General features: G+C 48.4%; 1 protein-coding gene across 1 annotated transcript; it reads left to right on the top strand.

Moving 5' to 3' along the window:
- Window positions 1–7,787: 7,787 nt before the first annotated feature.
- On the top strand, window positions 7,788–22,544 carry ARMC5 (armadillo repeat containing 5). Its single transcript, XM_083377219.1, has 6 exons — window positions 7,788–8,179; window positions 10,075–10,182; window positions 12,789–13,626; window positions 17,513–18,771; window positions 20,503–20,635; window positions 21,622–22,544. The coding sequence occupies exons 1-6, from the start codon at window positions 7,855–7,857 to the stop codon at window positions 22,418–22,420; spliced, it is 3,462 nt and encodes a 1,153-aa protein (XP_083233345.1). The 5' UTR covers window positions 7,788–7,854; the 3' UTR covers window positions 22,421–22,544.

The following is a 22,544-nucleotide window of genomic DNA, read 5'->3' as shown; positions in this document are numbered from 1 at the left end:
CCCTGGTCTAGGGGTTCAGCTCTAAGAAACTGATCCAAGTCGAGGTGATTCAGGGACGTGGTGTAAGAGGTGGAAACGGAGTGCCCACAAAGTAGGTAGGAAGGAGCCATCTTTCAAAATTCAGGAAGAAGTCCTATCAGGAAATTGGGAACCAAGGTTTTCCCCCCTTATCGTAATTTTGTTTTTGGTTTTACGGTGTTGAGTCAGCCGAAGAGCCTGAAGCGGAGAGAGGGAGAGAAGAATCAGCCGAACATATTACTTAATGGAATGCAACTTGAGGAGGGCATATCTTTCGTCATCCTTCAACTTGCCAGTCGCCAGTTTCACCTGATGAGGAAACAAAGACTTGTAACCTCCGATTTGCATGAAGGACATGATAAGAAGGGTGTCCAGACCAACTTACTGAACTATTGGCTGCCAAATGCAGACAAGGGATCTAGGAGCTGTCCAGGAAACACCTGTCAATTAAGAAGTGTCCTACTTTCTATGCTAAGGCTAATAAAGCAAAGAAATGATGTGCATTATAATGAGTTTATAAGGGACACGGTGGCTCAGTGGGTTAGGACGCTGAGCTTGTCGATCAGAAGGTCGGCAGTTTGGCGGGTCGAATCCCGAGTGCTGCGTAACAGAGTGAGCGCCTGTTACTCATCCCAGCTTCTGCCAACCTAGCAGTTCGAAAGCACGTAAAAATGCAAGTAGAAAAATAGGGACCACTACGGTGGGAAGGTAACAGCGCTCCGTGCGCCTTTGGCGTCTAGTCATGCCGGCCACGTGACCCCGGAGACATCCTCGGACAAGCGCTGGCTCTTCGGCTTTGAAATGGAGATGAGCACCGGCCCCTAGAGTCTGAAACGACTAGCACGCATGTGCGGGAGAACCTTTACCTTTTATGATGAGTTTATCACTTGGGTCCTTTCCTTTCCTTTCCTTTCCTTTCCTTTCCTTTCCTTTCCTTTCCTTTCCTTTCCTTTCCTTTCCTTTCCTTTCCTTTCCTTTCCTTTCCTTTCCTTTCCTTTCCTCTCCTCTCCTCTCCCCTCCTTTCCTTTCCTTTCCTTTCCTTTCCTTTCCTTTCCTTTCCTTTCCTTTCCTTTCCTTTCCTTTCCTTTCCTTTCCTTTCCTTCTTTCCTTTCCTTTCCTTTCCTTTCCTTTCCTTTCCTTTCCTTTCCTTTCCTTTCCTTTCCTTTCCTTTCCTTTCCTCTCCCCTCCTTTCCTTTCCTTTCCTTTCCTTTCCTTTCCTTTCCTTTCCTTTCCTTTCCTTTCCTTTCCTTTCCTTTCCCTTTCCTTTCCCTTCCCTTCCCTTCCCCTTCCTTTCCTCTTCCCCTTCCCTTCCCCTTTCCTTCCCCTTTCTTTTTTCCAAAATTTCTCCAAAACTGGGGTAGTGTCAGACCAGAGCCTACAAAGGTATTGTATGGATGTGGGGCAGTTGAGGGCACTGAGGGATTTCTGCGTTTGTTTTTTATGTTTCTATTGGTTGCCAGACACCCAGGATTATGTCGTATAAGATGGAAGGCTATATAAATCTTTTAAATAAATAACTAAATAAATAAATAAATAATTGATTCTGCATGGGTGCAGTCCTTTCTGATGACTCAGCAACATCAGGCTTTGTTATCTGGGATACGTTTCTGGCTTACGGAGTAGGTAGGGTGCCCTCATGGTTGGTTACTCATGACCTTGATCGTTGGCCCCTCCCTGACTTTTTAGGTGGTCCAGAATGGTGACCAATTGGATCTAGGAGGTAATCAATACCTCACCGCATGATGAGTTGATGTCAATAACCAACAAGAGGGCCAGGGTGGACTTCCCCTTCAGAAGGTCCCCCCTGAGTCCCCCTATGTTTGATATGTATCAGCCTGGTCAGAGTTCATCTACAGAGTCCCTTAGAAGAAGGGAATTACCTGGATCTTTTCTAGTTGGGATTCAGACCCGGGCACAATACTGAGGCAACATTAATTGATGACTTGTATCATGGACTGGATAGAGCAGGGGTAGGCAATCTTGGCTCTTTTATGACTCGTGGACTTCAACTCCCAGAATTCCTGAGCCAGCCATGATGGTTGGCTCAGGAATTCTGGGAGTTGAAGTCCACGAGTCATAGAAGAGCCAAGGTTGCCTACCCCGGGATAGAGAGTCGCAACTCTCCTAGATCTACTTCAGCAGTCTTCACAATCATCAACCATGATGTCCTTCTAGACTGCCTACAGGAGTTGGAAGATAGGAGCACTGAGTCGAATGGTTCTGCTTCTCCCTCAGTAGACAAGTCCAATCAGTGTTTGGAGCTGGGTGGAAATAAGAGGTCGGCTGAGTGTAATGCAGTGTAAAGTTTGGTCCTCTGTAACATCTATGTGAAGCTCCTATGAGACGTCATCTGAAGGTTTTGGCTTCAGATCTCATCAATAGGCTGATGACACCCGAGTGTACATTGCTACTGTTTTGTGTTTTGTGGCTACGAGGATCTAGGTGGGGCAGAACAGGCTGAGGGAGAATTATTGCTGGTTCATTGTGAATTCTCAAAATCTCCAGCTGTATTTCTTTTTTTTCTTTTTTTTATTAAAGAGTTTTACAAAAACAAAATTTTACAATATATCCCCAAATCCCTCCCACCCCAAACCCCCCCACTTCCCCCCCCCACTTCCCAGAGCTATATACAGGATTATAGTTACAATAATCATATTCTAAATAAAAATTATGCATAATATACAATTAACCAAATTCATAATGCGCTTTAACTCTCTTTTACTGCTAAGTAAGGCAGTTGTTAAGTGAGTCACGCCCATTTTTACAGCCTTTTTGCCATAGTGTTTAAGTGAATCGGTGCAGTCATTAAGTGAATCTGGTTGCCCCCCCATTGATTCTGCTTCTCAGAAGCCAGCTGGGAAGGTCACAAAATGGCGGTCCCACAACAAAATGGTGGTACCACTGTAACTGTGGTAAATAGGTACCAGTTGCCAAGTGCCCAGATTTTGATCATGTGATCTTGGGGGATGCTCATAAGTGCGAGGACTCATCATAAGTCACTTTTTTCAGTGTACTGTAACTTCAAAGGATCACTAAGTGAACGGTTGTAAATTGAGAACTACCTATGTGTGCGCCACAGCATCTATACCAGAATACCATTGCTTATCAGGGTCTGTCCGGGTAGGTTTTTGCAGAAGTACTTTTAATAAAATGCACTTTCCTTCTCTTTGACCCATTTGGCTTGAGACATTATCACATCTGAAGCAAGAACAATTATCCTCTTTTTATCTGTTGGGAATACGTACAAAATCCAGGGTGGGGTGGGCATCCAGGAAGTGAGAACATGCACGCTCCAACATGCCATACCGCATCATCCAATTCTGGGATTTATCAAGAGTCACCCGGAGAGGTAAAATCCAGAATGAGTTGGCATATACAAAATCTAGTGTGCGTAGGATTACTTATCAATCCATTATGGTTCCAGATGTTGGGAATGGGGATGAGTGAAAGTTTTGGACCTGTAGCACATCTGTAGGTTTAATTCAAAGATGATGGACAATTCAAGCATGGGAGGAAGCAAGTGGCTTGATAAGAGGTGTGTACGTGAACATGTCCTTCAAGCTACATTCCTCTGTGTGTCTGAACTCAACACAATGGTGGAGGAAGTTTGAAAAACAGTTCCCCTAAGCTCCATTCACGGATTCACGGCTCAATTTCGAAGACCATATAGGAGCCGTGACCAGGGGGGCTTTTGCCCAGCTTCGTCTGGTGCGCCAGTTGTGGCCCTATCTGGACCAAGATGCCCTACGCACAGTCACCCATGCGCTCGTGACCTCCCGGCTAGACTACTGCAACGCTCTCTACATGGGGCTGCCCTTGAGGACCACGCGGAGGCTTCAACTGGTGCAGAATGCAGCCGCGCGAGTTGTTATGGGAGTTTCCCGATACTCCCGTGTAACACCTCTTCTCCGTGAGCTGCATTGGCTTCCGGTTGCCCTCCGGGTGAGATTCAAGGTGCTGGTAATGACCTATAAAGCTCTGAATGGCTTGGGTCCGGATTATCTAAGGGAACACCTGCTGCCGGCATCAACTTCCCATCGTCCTGTGCGCTCCCACAGGGAGGGCCTTCTCAGGGTGCCGACGGTTAAGGAGTGCCGGCGTGTGATCCCCAGGGGGAGGGCATTCTCTGTGGGCGCGCCTGCCCTTTGGAATGATTTACCGGAGGAACTTCGGACCGCCCCCGATCTGCGTACATTTCGCCGGGATCTGAAAACTTGGTTTTTTGATCTATCAGGCCTGGACTGAAGGGGTTTTAGCTTTTAATATTGTTTTAATTGTTGGGCTTATGTAATTTAATCTATTTTAATTTATACTATTTTTATATCATATTTTATGTTGCCCTGTAACCCGCCCTGAGTCCTTCGGGAATAGGGCGGTATAAAAAATTAATTAAATAATAAATAAATAAATTCTTCTTTAGTGTTTAGCCAACGCTTGTTTTGATTGTCCAGTTGATAGAAATGACCTGATAAATGTATTTTTAGGAAATATGTGGTTGTTCTCTCTTGGGGACACTCTTCCCCTGCTCCCTCCCTGTGCTGCAGAGTGAGTTTACACTGCAATCAACCTTCTGTTGATTGAATGTCCTCCACATCCTTTCCACACAGAAAGCAAAAATGCCTCTAGATGTCCAGATGAGGTCAGTTCTCTAGCAAGGAAGCTGATCCCAGCAACGGACAGGCCTCCACCAAGGAGATTCTTACTATCCTGACGTACCAGTATCCTTACTTTGACTCAGCAGTCTTTTGAGGCAGGATATGAGTAGGAATTACACAACAGAATAACAAAGTTGGAAGGGACGTTGGAGGTCATCTAGTTCAACCCCCTGCTCATGCAGGAAACCCAATATCATTTCAGGCAAACAGCTGTCCAGTCTCTTCTTAAAAACTTCCAGTGTTGGAGCATTCACAGCTTCTGGAGGCAGGTTGTTCCACTGATTACCGTAATTGTTCTAACTGTCAGGAAGTTTCTGCTTAGTTCTAGGTTGCTTCTCTCCTTGATTAATTTCCATCCATTGCTTCTTGTCCTACTTTTGGGCGCTTTGGAGAATAGCTTGACTCCCTCTCCTCTGTGGCAAACCCTGACATATTGGAACATTGCTATCATGTCACCCCTCGTCCTTCTCTTCATTAAACTAGACATACCCAATTCCTATAATCCAACAGGGCTATGGAAGTTCAGAGAAGTTGGTCTGTTGGAGTTCCCTAGAGAAGAATCTTTGTCCTGACAAAGTGCTGGGCTGGGTTGGGCTCCTCCAAGTAAAGAAGGTGGGAACACATATGATCATTGGCAATTCTGGGAGTTGAAGTCCACGAGCCATAAAAGAGCCAAGGTTGCCTACCCCGGGATAGAGAGTTGCAACTCTCCTAGATCTACTTTAGCAGTCTTCACGATCATCAACCATGATGTCCTTCTAGAATGTCTACAGGAGTTGGAAGATAGGGGCACTGAGTCGAATGGTTCTGCTTCTCCCTCAGTGGACAAGTCCAATCAGCGTTTGGAGCTGGGTGGAAATAAGAGGTCGGCTGAGTGTAATGCAGTGTAAAGTTTGGTCCTCTGTAACATCTATGTGAAGCTCCTAAGAGAGAACATCTGAAGGTTTTGGCTTCAGATCTCATCAATAGGCTGATGACACCCAAGTGTACATTGCTACTGTTTTGTGATTTGTGGCTATGAGGATCTAGGTGGGGCAGAACAGGCTGAGGGAGAATTATTGCTTGTTCATTGTGAATTCTCAAAATCTCCAGCTGAGATATTGGAACATTGCTATCATGTCCCCCCTCGTCCTTCTCTTCATTAGACTAAGGTAAAGGTAAAGGTTCCCCCACATGTGCGTGCTAGTCGTTTCCGACTCTTGGGGCCGGTGCTCATCTCTGTTTCAAAGCCGAAGAGCCAGCGCTTGTCCGAGGACGTCTCCGTGGTCATGTGGCCGGCATGACTAGACGCCAAAGGCGCACGGAACACTGTTACCTTCCCACCCTAGTGGTCCCTATTTTTCTACTTGCATTTTTACGTGCTTTCGAACTGCTAGGTTGGCAGAAGCTGGGACGAGTAACAGGCGCTCACTCTGTTACGCGGCACTCGGGATTCGACCCGCCAAACTGCCGACCTTCTGATCGACAAGCTCAGCATCCTAACCCACTGAGCCACCACGTCCCTGACTTCATTAGACTAGACATACCCAATTTGTATAATCCAACAGGGCTATAGATGTTCAGAGAAGTGAGTCTGCTGGAGTTCCCTAGAGAAGAATCTTTGTCCTGACAAAGTGCTGGGTTGGGTTGGGCTCCTCCATGTGAAGAAGGTGGGAACACATCACAAAGCTTTTTCCTTCTTTACTGTTTCTGTCTCTGTCTCTTTAAGCTTCCCTCTGCCCTGGTTTGCTCTGAGACCTGAAATTTGAGGAAATGAAGCAAAACCCACCTTCGTCTCCTATCAAAGGTCATAATACCTAATGTAAATATTGGGAATTGAGAGAGAGAAAATATATTCAACTTCTCACGCTTCCTGGGAAAAAATTAACAATAGAAGTAGTCCTCGACTTACAATTGAGCCCAAAATTTCTGTTGCTAAGTGAGACATTGGTTAAGTGAGTTTTGACCCATTTTACGACCGTTCTTGCCACATTGTTAAGTGAATCACTGCAGTTGTTAGGTTAGTATCACGGTTGTTAAGTGAATCTGGCTTCCCTGTTGACTTTGCTTATTAGAAGGTCGCAAAAGGTGATCACACCACCCTGAGACACTGAAGCTATCATTAATACGAGGCAGTTGCCAAGTGTATGAATTTTGATCGCTTGACCGTGGGGGTCCTGCAATGGTTGTAAGTATAAAAACGGTTATGTCGTTATTTTTAGTGGCGTTGTAACTCCAAATGGTCACTAAACAAACGGTTGTAAGTCAACTTGTAAGTCTGTTGTACTAACAAAACACTTGGTCGCTTTTTGGTGATTTTCTGAAGTGCCTCCTTACTCTTATATCTGATGGATGGACCTCCTTGGGTAACCTGTCTTAATTTTATTCAATTTTTTCTCCCCAGTCTCAGGCCACGCAAATTTGTTAGTTCCAACATCAGTCAGTTCCCTGGTCATCCAATACAAGTCTGGGATGGAAGAGGGGAAGAATTTTGGCTGACCTGAGCTTTAAATTTTTGAAGGGAGGGCCGTCTTCTTTTTTTTTAGCATTCCTTTTAAAATTTTGCTTACAGTGGTCTCGACATCACTGTGCATGCTGCCTAATTTAACTGCAATTTAAACACAGCACCTAGTACCGAAATGTATTATGTTCCAAAACAGCATTAAAATATTAATATAAAATAAAATGCGTATTATAAAATAATATTAAAATTAAAATTTTATTCATACAATTAATAAATATTAATGTTCGTGGGTTTTTTTGAGTCTTGCAACAGGTTCCCAAAAACTGAGACGCACTTTTGCATCTTTCTCCAGAACGCGAAAATCCATCCGTGTACGGTTTATTTATTCCCATTTAGCCTACCAGTAAAACTACTACTCCCAAAATGCAATTCTCCGCTCCACCCCCAGTTTTGCCTTTGCTGTACACGTTGAGGCTTGCCATTTGCTGGCGCATAGCCCTATGGAAGTTGCGGTCCTTCCTCTTAACACTATTTATCACAAAGGACGAGGTAGGAACTACAGCTACCGTCATGCATCACTCCTTCAGCCGCGCTTGGCACTGTGTGATCTATCCCGGGACCGGTAGCCGCTCCCCTTTTTTTCTTGGGGGGGCGGAGGACTACAACTCCCGGCGTGCACCGCCCCCCGTCCTTTGATGTTTATCCCCCTCGGCCCTTAGGAAGGGGATTCTCCCCAAGATGGCGGCTCCTGCTTCAAGGGGTTCGGGGGGTGGAGCCTGCACCCCCACTGGCTCCCTAGATTATTGCCTGGCCCAGCTGCAGAGGGGGACCGAGCCCGGGCTGGGCAAGGCCTTGTTGGCCCTCCGGACCCAGCACATCAAGGAGACGGGAGGCATCGCCCGTTTTCGGACCCACGGGGGGCTGGCGCCACTTTTGGGGATCCTCTCCGGCTCCCCGCGACCGCGCCGCACTTTGGACCTGGCCCTCAGCATCCTGGGCAACTGCTGCACCGAAGGGGGCAGCCGCACCCAGGTGCGCGAACTTGGGGGGATCCCGCCGCTAGGTGAGTGCAAAAAGTGTATGGAGGGGGGCAGAATGGGGGTACGGCTAAGGAAGAGCCCCTCTTCACACACACACACACCCTCCCAGGTATTTCTGGAGTGGGCGGGGCTGTTTCCACCCCTCCCGTCCCAGCCTGATGCCTGATCACGTCTTGGACTTCAACTCCCATGATTCCCAGCCAGCTAGGCCGATGGGGGGAGCTGCAACGGGATAATGGGAGTTGAAGTCGGCGGCATCGGCAGGGGCTCCGGGAAGGGCATCTTGTCTTGCTAAGGCAAGGGTCTTCAAACTTGGCCCTTTTATGACTTGGGGACTTCAACTCCCAGAATTCCTCAGCCAGCCACGCTGGCTGAGGAATTCTGGGAGTTGAAGTCCCCAAGTCATAAAAGGGCCAAGTTTGAAGACCCCTGTGCTAAGGAGTGAAGATGCAGCCTTGGTGGGGAGGGGGAGACCGCTGTTCCCATCAAGCTGAACCCCCCCCCTCTTATGGGTGGGGCTTCTCAAATCAGGGCACCCACTGGGGGCAGAGGGGGGGGGAAAATCAGTTTTATGCCCCCTTAAATCTGATGGTGTGAGTGCAAAAGGATGATAACCTTAACAAGGGCTTCCGGCTGTTGGAAGTGGTCAAGGTGAAACCTCAGGCTTTCCCAATGTCAGCTAGAAGTAACTCATTTCTTAAATGTTGTATCTTGCAATCTTTTTTTTTATTGAAAAGTTTTAAAATACATTTTTAAAATAGAAAAAAGAAACAAAAAAAAAGAAAAAACCCCTCCTCTCCCTCCCCTCTCCCCAACCCAACCCACCCCTACCCAACCCTCCCCCCTCCCCGACTTCCCAGAGCTGAATACAGGGTATAGTATTACAAACATGCTAGAATATGCTAACAACTTGCAATCTTAAGGATTTTAAACCATGCCAGTCTGAGCCTTGTGCATGGGCCCCGACTGTAGAACATTTCTAAAACTGGGAACATCTCATGTTAGATTTGTGATGGTGTCCTGGGCTACAATGATTGTCCCGGTCCTTAAAACAACAATAAAAAACACCACACAGCTAAATTATGCCTAGATGTGTAACTTAGGTCTGCGGTTGCTTTACTTGGCACGCCATCTGCCTGTTAATACTGTGAATATCACAGCTTCGTCCTTTAAAATGGATGGACGGGGAGGAAATGGAAAGCTATTCATGGTTTCAAGCCAGCAAAAACAAGTTTAGGTACTATTAATATTTACCTTTTGATTTTATCAGACCCTCTTTGATGCCAAGTTATGGGGCTATGCTAAGTACTTTGTGTTTAAATAGCTAAGTGCATGGAAGAATTGGCTAATAGATGTTTTGTGAATTGGAGCTTATACCAGTGCATGCCCTAGCACTGAAAAGATCTCATAAGTACATGTATGCCCAGCATGCAAGGGACTTGCAACTTTTTCAGAACTTTTTCAGAAATCTCTCTCATCACATGGTGTAATTATGTAATATGTAAAATGTAGGAAGCTTGTATTTATCTCTAAATTAGACGCATAGCCTGCTTTTATTTTTTTTTACAGCTTAAGCCAGCATACATAATGCTATTTTGTCCTATGTTCCCCATGATTAACAACCCTGTGAAACGAGGGAGTGGCCAAAAGTTGCCCAGCTGATTACTTTACCTACGATTCCCTCACAATCTCTCAGTTTCTAATCTGGCCACTACACCAAACTGTTGTCTATCCTGGAAATGCCTACCTCTTAGCAGAAAGTGATAAAAAAGCTAAATGTAGTTTGAAGTGCCACAAAACTCTTCCCTTCTCCCCCCCCCCCAATGCAACTATCCAAGACAGCTACTTCTCTTAAAAGATGTTGTGGTTTTACAACTGGATTATCAAATTGCTACCTTTCCCCATTTTCTCTTTCTAGTTATTATCCTGAAGTCACTTGCTGTGGAAAGTATCCTGAATCGGACAGCACGGGCACTCGGCAACTTGGCTGTAGACTTAGAAAATTGTCAGGCCATCCATGAAGCAGGTTGAAAAGGGGTTGGGTGGGCAAAAGGGTAGAATCTATGTAAGTGTAGAACTGAGATATGTAGTATGTGTATGTATTCACACACACACACACACACACACACACACATACACACACACACGTCCTCTTTTACCAGCCACTCATTCAGTGAGTTTGAAGTTATGACAATGTTGAAAAAGGAGACTCTTGTGGCCAGTCCTCAAAGCTGTGGCCATCGCCACTTCCTTGAGGTCACATGATTGCAATTTGGGTGTTTTGACAACTGGTGAACATTTACAACGGTTGCCACATCTCACAGTCATGTGATCACCCTTTGCAACCTTCACAGCTGGCTTCCAACAAGCAAGGTCAATGGGGAAGCCATCAGGAAGTTGTTAAATTGTGTTTAATCACTGCAGGTATGATTTTCTTAGTGACTGCAGCTGAAATTGATGTAAGTTGATGTGGTCACATAATGTCATACTTAATGACCGTGCCACTTAGTAACAGAGTTGCTGGTCCTGATTGTGGTTGGTCAGTGCGGAGGTACAGCTGTCTTTCTTACTTTTTTATTTTTATTTTATTTTAATTCCATTTATATCCCGCCCTTCTCCGAAGACTCAGGGCGGCTTACAAACTTAGCAGTAGCCTTCATTCTATGTATATGCCTGCTTATTAGGGCTTTCACACACACCCCAAGCGGCATTATTACAAAGTCAGCTTAATTGCCCCCAACAATCTGGGTCCTCATTTTACCTACCTCGGAAGGATGGAAGGCTGAGTCAACCTTGAGCCTGGTGGGATGCACTACAGGTTTAGTCTTCTGAACTCTCAGACCAACGCCGAAGTCCATCCTCGGAGAACTTCTCCCTACTAGAATGTGTGGTAAAGTTCTACTCTTTCTCTCTCTCTTTTCTACTCTCTACATTTCGGTAGAGAGAAGTTCTCCGAGGATGGACTCCAGCGTTAAGTCTGAAAGCTCAGAAGACCAAACCTCTAGTTCCGGTGACCGACCCAGATTGGATCCTGCGATATCAATTCATCCACTTCACCTAAGCCATTATGTAGTTTGTAGGAGAGAAATGGCAAAAGGGCTCTAACTACATTTCAGCCCCCCTTTTTCTACTGTTTTTCCCAAAAGTGGAACGCCACCACATAGGGCTGTGCAACACTTTAAATCCCAAGGACTTGCTTTCAAGAGGGCACCGAGAGGCTAATGTTGCCCCCTTCTAGAACTTTACGTATCCTTCTGAACATAAGTGGTAGCTGCAGAAACAGTGCCGTGTCCCTGGGGAAAACGATCTCTGCTTGAGGGAGCTGCAGATAAGGTTCCGTTCACCATCAAAGGGCAGCTCAAGTTTATTTTCCAACATTGTTAGTTGGACTTTTTCCTCCTCCCTCTCCCCGTCATGAACACACATGAACACACACACACAGAGGTTAAGAGCTATTAATTGCTTGGAGTCAATATGGCCTGGTGGATAAAGATTCTGTGTTAGCAGCATCAGCACCCTGAGACAAATTTATGTCCCGCCATTCTCAACTCCCCCTTACAAATATGCAGATAATTATCAATTCTGTTGTATACCTTTAGCATATATAATATGCTTGGCTATTCTGAGGGCTTGAAATAGTAAAAAAAAATACATTTCATATATTCTCTTAATAATATTTGGTGCAAACTCTGAAGGGCATCGTACAATTCCTTAGGGGAATTCATTTAATATAGTAAAACCTTTGCAATAATAGGTTGGTCAGCTGTGACGCTCTACGGACAGGTTGTAAATTAAAAGCGGGGATATGTTAAGCATCTCTGCTTAACTGTGATGAATCCAGAGCTCTTCGTTCTTCTAATATAAGAATCTGCAGGATGGGGAGTTGGTGGTGGTGTCACTTCATTGGTAACTTGGAAGGAATTTGAGTGGCTTTCCACAATTGGGCATCAAATTCCAAATTACTCTTGTCAAAGTTCCACTGCAAGCCTTCATATTATTCTCCATATCCCAGGGCGGGGGATGGGAACGATGTCAATGGAAACCAGAGCAGAAATTATTTATTTATTTAAAAGGCTTACGTAACTGCCCATCTTGCGGTACTGTAATCCTGGGCTGCTCAGCAGCAATAAAACATAAAACTAGAATACTAAAATCGAAAGCGTCTCACAGGCACCCCATGGATGATATTTTCCCCCGTGTGTTCGCTGGCCTCTTCGCTCAAGGCCAGCACTTGGGGAGACGTCAGCTCTTCAGAGCCTCCCAGAAGGCTAAAATGGTGGAGTCCTGACAGATCCCAAGTAGATCTCGTCACGGAAGACTTTCTTTTTTTTTTGCTGCTTTATTTTAAAGCGGAGAATAAACTTCGTATCCGTAGTTAGTGCAATTAATAATAATAATTGGCCTGACAGGTAGACGGGAGCAAGGAGCTCTTGGGGTTAATATGGTGCCTTTGAACGCTGCTTGATTATAGGGGTCAATAAAACGTTGAGTCCCTAAAAATAAACCGAGATGTATGCTAATTGAGGCATCTGGAAATGTATCTGGCTGACTCACCGTTTAGCCAATGTAGGATCTTGTGACCGGACTTCCTTTTCTTGCCATATTCTCACTTCCTGAATATTTGCCTCACAGGAGCCGTGCCCCAGCTAATCCAGGTGCTCACCACCTCCCAGGACAGTGAATGTTTGCAGAGCGTGATCAGGGCCATCCGCTACCTGGCCAATACTCCTGCTCATCGTCTTTCGCTGGCCCAACAGGGGGCAGTCCGCCCCATAGCGGAGCGCTTGGTTTCCTCCGTGGAGGATGGGCCCTTGATTGCAGCCGTGGTGCGCGCCCTTGTGGAGCTGACAAAGGGCTGCAGTCGTGACTGTGCGGAGCAGCTGAGCTTGGGAGGTGGGGTGGTGCCCCTCATAACCTTAGCCGGCCACGAAAAACGGGTGGTGCAGGAGTCGGCCCTTGCGGTCCTCGCCAACCTCTGTCTTCAGGGCATGCTGAGACCAGCTATAGGCAACGCTGGCGGGGTGGAGTTGCTCGTGGGGGAGATCCAACGGCGGAGGGGAGCCGGGGCACCCGGAGCCTCCCTCCATCCACTGGTCAAAGCTTTGTGCCTCCTGTGCCGGGAGGCTGTTAATCGGAGCCGGGTGCGGAAGACCGGAGGATTAGAGTTACTACTCTCCCTGTTGCGGGACCAATGTCACAGCTATTCGCACGCTCGGGTGGTGATGGCTTTTGTGGCCTTTTTCTACGACGAGGAAGCCCTGGAGATGCTACAGGCCGGAGGACTGGTGCCCTTGCTGGTTAGCAGGCTGGCAGCTCAGGGCCAGTGGGCCGGCCGGGAACAAGCGGAGGAGGAGGAGGAGGAAGAACATGAAGACGAGAAAGATGCGGCATCGTTTGACTTCCCTGCTGAGGGGCGGCGAGGAGAACAGGCCTTGCCCGGAGCAGAGAGTTCCAGTTTTCAGCGCCTGAGGTAAATTTGGTTTTGCCTGCGGGTCATCTGGGTGGGTGCAGGGACTATTCAACAGTTTCAGATGGGTTGGACTACAACTTATTCAGATGGGTCGGGTCCGCTGACTCATGGTCATTGGCCATGTTGGGCTTGGCTTCCAATAAGAAGCATTGTACAGGTAGTCCTCAACTTAACGACCGCAGTAGAGCTCAACATTTCTGTTAGTTGATAGTGGGGAACGTTAAGTGAGATATTTCTGAAGTGAATTTTGCCCCATTTTTACGACCTTTCTTGCCACAGTCATTAAATGGAATTACTGCAGTTGTTGAGTTACTTCACTTAACACCATTGTTAAGTGAACCTGGCTTCCCCGTTGACTTTGCTGGTCAGAAGATCACAAAGGGTGATCACACGGCCCCCTGGGGAGACTGGAAATGTCATAAATATGAGTCAGCTGTCCAGCACCTGGATTTTGATCACATGACCAATAGTCATACTGCTGCAATGGTCACTTTTTTCAATCCCATTGTAACTAAAGGAGCCTTGGTGGAGCAGTGGGCTAATGCCTCCTTAAGTAACACCAGCTGCCTGCAATTAGTGCAGGTTCGCATCCCACCAGGCTCAAGGTTGACTCAGCCTTCCATCCTTCCGAGGTAGGTAAAATGAGGACCCAGATTGTTGCGGGCAATAATGTAATAATGTAATAATGTAATAATGCCGCTTGGGGTGTGTGTGAAAGCCCTAATAAGCAGGCATATACATAGGATGAAGGCTACTGCTAAGCACATTGGTTTGTGCTTAAATTGTAAGCCGCCCTGAGTCTTCGGAGAAGGGCGGGATATAAATGGGATTAAAATAAATAAAAATAAAAATAAATAAATGAACTGTTGCAAGTCGAGGGCTACCTGCATTCCAATGCTGTTAGTGGGTATTGCAGTGGAAAAGGTAGGTTTATACGTCAGAGAAAGATGGGGTAAGTTTGAAAGGCTGCCAAATAAAAGGTGTTTTTACATTCTAAAGCCCAGTTGGGAAATGGATGATGGTGTGAACATGTGAGTAGACGATAAAAAAAGGAAAACTCTGCACCGATCCTTTGCATATATATGCAAGTGGAAGACAGTTGTTTACCTTGCGTGTCTGATTCTGGGATTTCCTAGATTGGGAATTCTAGGAAAGACCTGGCAAATTGAAAAAGACAAAAACATCACAGTGGGGAGTTAGGTAGACAGTGGAGCAGCTGACCTCCTCTGATTGGTGCCAGCTTTGCACGGCCCCTTCTGCCTTCCTCCTATAAAGTCCGTGTGGTTTAAAGATTCAGCTGTTCGTTTTTCTTTTAATGGGAAGTTGAATTTCTCCGAATTTGGGGGCCTCCTATTTGATTTATAGAGGGACGCGGTGGCTCAGTGGGTTAGGACACTGAGCTTGTCGATCAGAAGGTTGGCAGTTTGACAGGTCGAATCCCGAGTGCCGCGTAGCAGAGTGAGCGCCTGTTACTCGTCCCAGCTTCTGCCAACCTAGCAGTTCGAAAGCACGTAAAAATGCAAGTAGAAAAATAGGGACCACTACGGTGGGAAGGTAACAGCGTTCCGTGCACCTTTGGCGTCTAGTCATGCCGGCCACATGACCACGGAGACATCCTCGGACAAGCGCTGGCTCTTCGGCTTTGAAACGGAGATGAGCACCGGCCCCTAGAGTTGGAAACGACTAGCACTCATGTGCGGGGGAACCTTTACCTTTACCTTTATTTGATTTATGCCCTAAAAACTCTTCAGCAGATGAAAATGCCTAGCTGACCAGGTGAAGTTAAGCAGAATCAGGCCTGCTTGATAATTGGATGGTAGACCTGCAGAAAATAGCCAGGCCTAGAAGTAATTGGAAATTTTCACACACACACAAAAAAAACCCCACAGAAGCCCTTGAGTTGTCCAGCAGTCGAGTTCAGTTTGAAGGGGGTAGCCCTTGGATTATTATACAAATACATTTGGCCATCCTTCTGAGTTGTAATGGCACTGAAAAAAGTGACTTGCAACAACTGGTCCTCGCAATTGTGACTGTCACAATGCCCCTGGGGTCCTATGATCAGATTTTGGACACCTGGCATCCTTTGTGTATTTACGATGGTTGCAGCATCCTGCAATCAATATTGTGACTTGATATCTGCAACCTTCCCCGCCGGGGTGGGGTGGGGGGGGAAAGCCGGACTTGCTTAACAACGCATGTGATTCCTTTAACAATTGCCATGATTTGCTTGGCGACTGTGGCAAAAAAATTAAAATAATAATTTTTTTTTGTAAAACTGTGCATGACTCGCATAACAAGCATCGGAATGTCTGGTTCCAAATGGCTGGGTGGCTGAAGTCCTCATGTCTTAAAATTTGCCAAGCTTGGAAAACGCCACATTTATAATAAGATGGAAAATTCAGCGTATGGGCTGCTACTATAAACGAGGGGGCTTTGCGCCCTGCATGGCTTGGCGCATCTTGCAGTGCTTTCCCACCAGGTATGGCTTCCTGTGACAGCATCGCTCTGAAGATTAGATTAGATTAGATTAGATTAGATTAGATTAGATTAGATTAGATTAGATTAGATTAGATTAGATTAGATTAGATTAGATTAGATTAGATTTATTGAATTTATATGACGCCCTTCTCCCTAAGGACTCAGGGCAGCTCACAACAAAAAATTTAAGAAACATGGAATACAAAATTTAAAAAAGAATTAAACTATAAATGTAATGGATACATGACAATTTAACTCAATAAAAGCCAAATTTAAAAAAACATAGTCAGTCCAGACCCGCTTGTTGGAATAACCAAGTCTTCAGGTCACGACGGAAGGATCGAAGGTCAGGGGCCATCCGCAGCTCCAGAGGCAGGCTAATGCCTCCTTAAGTAACACCAGCTGCCTGCAATTAGTGCAGGTTTGCATCCCACCAGGCTCAAGGTTGACTCAGCCTTCCATCCTTCTGAGGTAGGTAAAATGAGGACCCAGATTGTTGCGGGCAATAATGTAATAATGTAATAATGTAATAATGCCGCTTGGGGTGTGTGTGAAAGCCCTAATAAGCAGGCATATACATAGAATGAAGGCTACTGCTAAGCTTGTAAGCCGCCCTGAGTCTTCGGAGAAGGGCGGGATATAAATGGAATTTTTTAAAAAAAGTTCATTCCAGAGGGTCGGCGCGCCCACAGAGAAGGCTCTCCCCCTGGGGGCCGCCAGCCGGCATTGACTCTGTGGGAGCGAACCGGGCGATGGGAGATTGATAATGGCAGCAGGTGGTCTCGTAAGTAACCCGGGCCTAAGCCGTATAGGGCTTTAAAGGTTATTACCAGCACCTTGAATCGCACCCGGAGGGCAACCGGGAGCCAATGCAGCTCGTGGAGGAGTGGTGTAACATGGGAGTCTCGAGATACTCCCATAAGCACCCGCGCGGCCGCATTTTGCACCAGCTGAAGCCTCCGGGTGCACTTCAAGGGTGCACTCCCATGTAGAGAGCATTGCAGTAATCCAGGCGAGAAGTGACGAGGGTGTGGGTAACCGTGCATAGGGCATCTCGGTCCAGAAACGGGCACAACTGGCGCACTAGGCGAACCTGTGCAAAGGCCCTTCTGGTCACGGCCGTTTGATGATCTTCCAAATTAAGCCGTGAATCCAGGAGGACACCCAAGTTGCGGGCCCTTTCTGAGACGGAGCATCGTCTGACTTAACTAATTCAGATCACTGAAAAATTTGCAGCAGGGAAGACGTCAAGCTGCGCAGTCCATGCGGAGTTTTTGTTCCCAGTGTTTCTAGCCGAACGTGCTCCCGTTCTGTTCTTGAGATTCCTCCTCTCCAGATCTTCCCCCATGTATATACGTCAAAGCTTATTCTTTCGTGTCTCTCTCTTTCTTCTTTGTCCCCAACGCAGATCCTGGCTTGTCTCGGAAGGTTATATTTCCAGCCCAGGAGACCTTTCTCCTCAGTGGTCTCCTGACGCCACCCTTTCCGACCTGGAGACCCAAGGAGATCTCAGTCCCGGCCAAGAACTGCAAGATGAATCTCTGGGACCTTGCCACAGCACATCTGGGATGAAAACCCATTCCAGAGCCGAATCTCCTGATTTTTTACATTCCCCTTTCTTGGATTTGCCTCTTGGGGGGCAGCCCGGCCTTTCGGAGACTTTAAGCTCGGCAACGAAAGGTGGAGGAATCCTTCCGGATCACAGCCTCAGTCCTGCATCGTTACCTTTGTCGGCTGAATCGGGAAATGTCCGCCCAGAAGCTGTCTTAGAGGGAAACCCACATTCAGAGGGAAACGAGGAGAATAAAGATGGGGCCAACAAGCCGCAAAAGGAGCCGGTGATGGTGTCAGAGCTGGCAAATTTAGACGGCGATCTCTCTGTGGATGATGGCTCAGAGTTGCCTTGTTCATCCACCTCGGAGGAAAGGCGACATGCCGGAAACATCGACGGTGGAGCCGAACAATCCTCTTGGCTTGCTTTGGTAGCCGGCCAGAACAGCCCTGGGCCCAGTAACTCCACCTCCATTCCATTGATCGTGATTCCCAGCAAGGGTGACCAAAGCCAGCTGTCACCCGGGCCTCTTGCCAAATCCCCGGTCACAGAGGAAGCGGTCCCGGTCCCTCCGAAGCCGAACGTTCAGACTCTCCCAACTTCTCCGGAGGAGTACAAGACGCCTACCTCTTACTGGAAACGGCGGGCCAAGCTGCGCTCCTCCTCGGAGCAAAGCACACCACCACTCCAGGGCTTGCGCCCGGCTTCGGAAGCTTCGTCTCCCTGGCTCTCCTTGACCTTGCCGCTCTCTCTCTCTTCCCACGTGGGCGACCCAGACCTCCATGCGCCCGAAGCGCCAGCCCTGCTCCTCCTCTCCCGTTTTTCTCAAGCTGAGGATCCTAGTCGCAGTTTGGTGACGCCGGACACGCTGCACGGACTGTTGCGTTACATCACCGGGAGTCCTTCCCCTTCCTCTCGCTGCCTTCGGCTGCTGCACCGTCTCACCTGCAACCCAGCTTGCCTGGAGCCCTTCGTGCGCTTCCATGGGCCCTCACTCATCAGGGCTTGGTTGATCCTGGGTGTATCCCCTGAGCAAGCCGCCACCGCCATCACCGGTGAAGCAGAAGAGGGGGAGACCAGCGGTTCAGATGATCCCAGGAGATTCAAGGAACTTGGTGTGTGTGTGTGTGTGTGTGTGTGTGTGTGTGTGTGTGTTGCATTATCCTCATAGTTTAGGGCAATCTTCTCCCACCTGTGGCCGATGTATGACTCCCTTCATCCCAGCCAACATGCTTCCTTGGGTTTACAGGAAGTCCTCGGCTTAACAACCAGAACGAAGCCCAAAATTTCCGTTGCTAAGCTTGGCAGTTGTTAAATGGTTTTTTTGCCCCATTTTGCAAACTTTCTTGCCACAGCTGTTAAGCGAACCGCTGCAGTTGTTCAAGTTAGTAACACGGCCATTAAGCAAATCTGGCTTCCCCATTGACTTTGTTTGTCGGAAGGTCACAAAAAGAGGATCACAGTGACCCTGGGACACTGCAGCCGTCATAAGTATGAACCGGTTGCCAAGCGCCCCAGTTTTGATCACGAGACCGTGGGGATGCTGCAGGGGTCAGAAGGGTCAGAAGTCCCTAAGTCATTTCTCCCAGTGCTGTTCCAACTTTGAACCGTCATTAAACGAATGGTTGTAAGTTGAGGACTACCTGTATAGGAGTTGGACGTGTCAGACTACATCTCTAGGTTGCCAAGGCTGTCCAGAATACTCAACATTGGTCCGATTGCTAAGCGTGACAGTTACTAAGTGAGTTGTGTCCATTTTAGTATCTTTTTGCTTGTGGCTGTTAAGTGAATCCCTGAATTTGTTAAGTGAAACGTGGTCGTTAAGCGAATCTGGCTCCCTCCCCCCCATTTGACTTTGCTTGTCAGAAACTGCCTAGAAAAGTTACCAGGGACAATCCCGAGAGCATCGTAAATGGATGCTGGTTGCCAGGCACCTGGAGTTTGATCACGCGCCTGGGGAATGCTGCAACGGTCATAAGTGTGAGAACTGGTCCTAGGTCACTTTTTCCAGTGCCGTTGTAGCTTTGAATGGTCATTAAAGGAATGGCTGTAAGTCGAGGTCTCCTGACGTCGGCGAGTCTCACATTGGGGGAATCTCCTAATCCCGTGCTGGCGAACCTATGGCACGCATGCCACAGGTGGCACGCAGAGCTCTCTCTGTGGGCACACGAGCCGTCACCCCAGTCCTAGCCCCTCAGCTGGGTTTTATTAAACCTTTTCGCTTTAGGCCTCCGCTGTCGTGTGCCAAAAAAAAAATCAATCCAAAATTAATAAATAAATCAATTTTAACTTCTCGCTGGAAAAAAAAAGATCTCGCAAAGTTGGAATTGATTGATTGAACTTTTTAGTCCCGCCCAGTCTGCTGTTACCACCGTAGCCATGCCCACCCATTTGGCCACACCCACCCAATGGGCCATGCGCACCCGGCACCCAACGATACATAAGTGGGTTTTGGGTTGCAGTTTGGGCCCTCGGTCTCTAAAAGGTTTGCCATTGCTGTCCTACTCTGCTTTCTGCCCTCATGTCCCACCTCGCTGGGTCTTGGATACAGGGCAGCCGCTGATAAGAGACTGTCTCCAAACTGGGCAACTTTAAGCCAGGCGGTGGCTTTGCTGGGGAATTCTGGGAGTTAGCCTCGTTGCTTGTCAAGTCAAGAGGTTGCCCGTGCATATCTGTAAAAGTAGGCCTCTTTGAGCAGGAAGAGAAATGGGGAAAATTGCCTGTAAAGGCGGGAGGAACATACCGATTGGCCCAAGCGATGGTTCGCTGCCATTCTTCCCGGCACACTTTACCATTTTACATGGCGACGCTGCCTCTAACCCGCTACCTTTTCCCCCACTCCGCAGGAGAGGCGCTGCTGATGAACCTCTGCGTGCAGGCAGAGTCCCCCTTTGGCATGGGGGTTCTCACTCACATGCTGCTGTCGGGCTGTGAATTGGACCAGGCAGCCTCCGCCCTGGCGCTGCCCCTCATCTGCCGGTGAGTCGGGCGTCCCTTTCTGCACACCGTCGAAGCTGGACGCGGCGGGCAAAACATTTTATTCCTCGGCTGGCTGTCGAAACGGCAGCAACCTTTTTGGCGCGAGACCCAGGGCTCTGTCTTCGTTCCCTGGGCTCGCTTCAAGGCCCAGCAGAGAGATCTTAACCTGGGTGGTCTTGTTTGCGTCCCAGTATTGTGTGAACGCAATCTGCTGTACTTAGGGTGTAGTTCAGTGTAACGGGGGGGGGGAGGGGAACACAAATAACATGCGAACGCAGCCATTGCATGCGGTTGTCTCAGATCTGCTATTTTAACCAGAGATTTAAAGATTGGGTGGTGGTGGTGGGGTGTTGTTAGTGGCTCTGGAACCTCCAAGCGATGTCCAGGCTGCTTATCTTCAACTGGATGAGATGGCTAAACGGCGGGAGACTGTGATGCGGGAGGCAACCGGTTAACGTTGGTGGTACGATCCCACAGATCTGGAAGATGAGGGGAGAAGGGTGCATAACACCTGTAAAGGTAAAGGTTCCCCTGCACATGCGTGCTAGTCGTTTCCGACTCTAGGGGCCGGTGCTCATCTCCGTTTCAAAGCCGAAGAGCCAGCGCTTGTCCGAGGATGTCTCCGTGGTCATGTGGCCGGCATCACTAGACGCCAGAGGCGCATGGAATGCTGTTACCTTCCCACCGTAGTGGTCCCTATTTTTCTACTTGCTTTCGAACTGCTAGGTTGGCAGAAGCTGGGACAAGTAACAGGCACTCACTCTGTTATGCGGCACTCGGGATTCAACCCGCCAAACTGCCGACCTTCTGATCGACAAGCTCACCCACTGAGCCACTGTGTCCCTATGCATAACACCTGAGGTTGCCCCAAATTCGGGGAGAAATATTGCCAGGAGTGTGGGGCTGGGGAGGTGGGGGAGAGAGGGAAATGAGGTTGATTTGCAACAAGCGGCAATGCTCATTGTTGTGTCTTCTCTCTGCTGCAGGAAGGATTCTGCTTGCCGGAAGCTGCTGCTGGGCCTCTCTGGCCTGCGGATCTTGCTGGGGGTCCTGGTGCGGGACCCTGACCCCTATTTGGTCTTCTGTACCTCAGACGTTCTTTCCCTCCTTGTGAGCTCCCAAGCTCCGTCTCCTGCTTCTGTCTCGTCTCCTGCCGCGAAGCGGCCTCGCCTGGATTCCCCACCGCTTTGTCCTTATTCTCGCGTGGTGGAGGAGGGCGGTGGGGCTGACCTGTTCTTTCAGCTGGACTCTGGCTGCAGGGTGCCAGCCGTGCGAGAGGCGGTCAGCGAGGCCTCTGAGGTCTTCCGGGCCATGCTGAGCGGAGGCTTCGCCGAGTCGTCCCACACCACCGTGACGCTTCGCGACGTGTTGCCAGAGCCTTTCCTGGCTGTTGCCCATTTCCTCCACGGCTGTCGTGGCAAGCCTTGCCGGATCTTGGGAAAGCCGTTCCCCCTGGCTTTAGCCGAAGGAATCTTGGTGGTGGCCGAACAGTATCTCCTCCCTGACCTCCAGGCCTTGGTGGATGAGAAATTGTGCCAAGACTCTCTCTGCCCTGGGACTCTTGGGGATGTGTACCGGCTGGCTGAGCAGCAGAAACGGCCTCGTCTCCTTCAGAATTGTGTGGCGTCCGTTTTCATCCGGGAAGGCTCAACCCCCACCCGCCGAGCTGCTGCCCTGGCAGAGCTGCTCCGATCGGCTGCAGATCCCAGCGGTTTAGCCACCCAGCTGCTCAGAGTGGTGCTGGAGTCTCCGTGGGGCAGCGGCTCGGAGGGCCAGCTGAGCTGACGGATGGGTGCCTTCTCTCCTCTCCCCCGGTTCTTACGCACAACTGAAGCACTGACGTTGTGGATGGGGCGAGGGAGAGGACGGTTGGAGTTCAAAGAGAATAAACGGCAAAATGCTCAGAAAA

Source organism: Vipera ursinii (assembly GCF_947247035.1).
Source record: "Vipera ursinii genome assembly, chromosome: Z".
NCBI lineage: Eukaryota > Metazoa > Chordata > Lepidosauria > Squamata > Viperidae > Vipera > Vipera ursinii.
This window is presented reverse-complemented; position numbering and strand designations above follow the sequence as displayed.